Below are 2476 nucleotides of genomic sequence, written 5' to 3' on the forward strand. Positions count from 1 at the left end.
CATGTCAGTGTCCACATTTTTCTTTGGTAACATGTAAGGATCACTGTTGAGTCCAACTGCTAGTGCCAGCCAAGTTGCATTGCATTTTGCCACTCAGTCGGACTCAGTGGGTGTTCCGTCACAAAAGGGATGTCAATGCATACCCTCTGTTGCTTGCTAATGTCAGAGGGAGAGGTTTAACCACAGCACTAGTGTTCACACCAGCTTAATACAGTTTTAACACTACTCTCTTGTTTTTCTTGCATAGTGCTGCCGTTTGCATATGCCAGACTCTTTCACATGCAGTCATTTCTCTCTTTTAGATCAGATATGAAGGGGTTGAAAGAGAGCTGCTCAGTGACATGTTTCACAAAAAGGTTGCTATATTTGCTCTGTGTTTGGTAACACGGGTTGTTGTGTGTCTGAGTTTTTGGCTAACAAGGCTTGGTGTCTTTTCGGTGATACTAACTGTCACTTTAAGCTGCTTATTTACAACCTTTGTATTTGGGTGAATACCAGTTGTTTTCGTTACACCTTCAGGCAAATGTGTGGCTACTATATTTATGGCTCGCTTTTGCTGCAAACGACGCTTCTGTTGGATATGTTTGTGTTCTGGCCCTTAGTGTCCTGTTTTGCTACAGGTACCTTTCCTTTGTCCTTTGGAGGGGCACGTTTACCTGAAAATGCAGTGCGAGGTTGGCTCACGGATAGAGGAAAGAAGCTTCCTGGTGAGTCTTTATACTGAAAGAATGGTATTAGTAACAAAGTCATTATTAAACACTTTCTTGTTATACTTGGCTTTATGTGATGCCAGTGAGGGTGTCTTTTATTTGCAGACTATGTTTGAGGATGTCAGTGGATTTGGAGCCTGGCACAGGAGGTGGTGTGTCCTTTCAGGATACTGCATCTCTTTTTGGACCTACCCTGATGATGAAAAACGAAAGGTAGGCCTACTATAATTTTGTTAATTTTTGAGATGCATTTAATTCATGTTAACAGGTTATTCTTCTTCTTTCCACAGAATCCAATTGGTCGCATTAACCTTGCCAACTGTACCAGTCGTAAAGTGGAGCCGGCAAACAGAGAGTTCTGTGCCCGGCCCAATACCTTTGAGCTCATCACTGTGAGACCACAAAGGGAGGATGACAGAGAGACCCTGGTCAGCCAGTGCAAGGACACACTGTGTGTTACAAAGTAAGACCCAATTAAAAATGTGAATTCATGTGCTTTGATGGAGAAGAGCAAGTCCTAAATCAGAACATCCCTTTGTAATGTGCAGGAACTGGCTGAGTGCTGACACTAAGGATGAGAGGAATCTGTGGATGCAGAAGCTCAACCAGGTCTTGATAGACCTGCGCACATGGCAGCCAGATTCATGCTACAAACCTATGTAAGCCTGCTCTCATCGGGCACCAAGGGCCAAAAGTATCCTAGTCTGACTTTCACATTGACTGCGTATAGGTCTGATTTGGAAGTGCAATATGGCATCACGGTTACACAGTGTTTACAGATACATTTTACAAGTTAGTAATTATAAATTTGAGAAAAGTTAAAAGCCATAAATTAAGAGACATTTCAATTAAAGGACAAAATGCTTTGCCTTACAAGGGTATTCAGGTATGTTTTTGATACTTTTGTCTGTGTAATTTAGCAAGGATTGCTTAAAGACTAATGAAAGTTTGTTTGCTTTGTTAGACTGTCAATTTGTTTATGTATATTTAAATGTCTTATGCATGACTGCTGCCTGCTGAGATACCTGCTGTAGTCAGATTTCTCAGAATATTTGTTGAGCAAGACAGGAGGCAGTGTCTGAATCTTTAAATGAACCACAGATTTAATGTCAGCACTTTGTGGTGACAAATTTCATTTTCATATTAAGTACTGCCAAAACCCATGTTTGTATATTTGCTGTTATAGGGATGACTTACATTTTTTGCTCATCTGTCAGAGGAATCAGAAATGTATTTGAATAAGATTTTTTGGGGTTTGTTTGGATTAGAGTTATGAAAATGTAGAAATTTATATTTATATATCAGTTTCTTGAAGTACAATGAAAGGGAATGTTTTTTTTTTCTCCTTTTTGACATTTATGGGCAGTGTTGGTCCTATCTGTGGTTAAAAAGCTGCGGACAATTTAAAACGCAATTAGATCCTTCCCTGTCACCAAAGCTCTTTATGATGAGGGATATGTGCCTTCAAAAGAATACAAATGTTATTAATATTCCCCATAGAAATTTCCCTTTTTCATTGAAAAGGATTTTTTTTTTTCTTTACTTGACCCAGATGACTTCACAATAACTGTGAGTTAAAATATTTATCATGCACATCCCCTATTTTCTAAGCTCTCTACACCATATATATATTCTTGTGAGTTTGCTTTATGTAACTTTTATATGAACATTTTATAACTTTTTAATGGTCCTAACTAACTTTAGATTCATTTATCTATATCCAAATGTGTTTGAATAAGTGACATTTACAAAAGCTTTTTTAATTC

The 2476-nt window shown here is 38.4% G+C and overlaps 1 protein-coding gene across 7 annotated transcripts in view; it reads left to right on the plus strand.

Moving 5' to 3' along the window:
- Window positions 1–2234, plus strand: part of LOC107670283 (actin-binding protein anillin-like) — a 16829-nt gene extending 14595 nt beyond the window's left edge. For 5 of the 7 annotated variants that reach the window (XM_016462834.1, XM_016462833.1, XM_016462836.1 and 2 more), the window contains 5 exons: window positions 303–356; window positions 621–707; window positions 816–923; window positions 1001–1173; window positions 1259–2234. In XM_016462834.1, coding sequence (XP_016318320.1) covers window positions 303–356; window positions 621–707; window positions 816–923; window positions 1001–1173; window positions 1259–1373 — 537 coding nt within the window. In that variant the 3' untranslated portion in view covers window positions 1374–2234. The remainder of the gene's footprint in view (window positions 1–302; window positions 357–620; window positions 708–815; window positions 924–1000; window positions 1174–1258) is intronic. The other 2 variants (XM_016462837.1, XM_016462838.1) reach the window with 1 other exon arrangement.
- Window positions 2235–2476: the final 242 nt, after the last annotated feature.

The sequence above is a fragment of the Sinocyclocheilus anshuiensis genome, unplaced genomic scaffold, assembly GCF_001515605.1.
Source record: "Sinocyclocheilus anshuiensis isolate Anshui unplaced genomic scaffold, SAMN03320099.WGS_v1.1 scaffold913, whole genome shotgun sequence".
Classification (NCBI taxonomy): Eukaryota; Metazoa; Chordata; class Actinopteri; order Cypriniformes; family Cyprinidae; genus Sinocyclocheilus; species Sinocyclocheilus anshuiensis.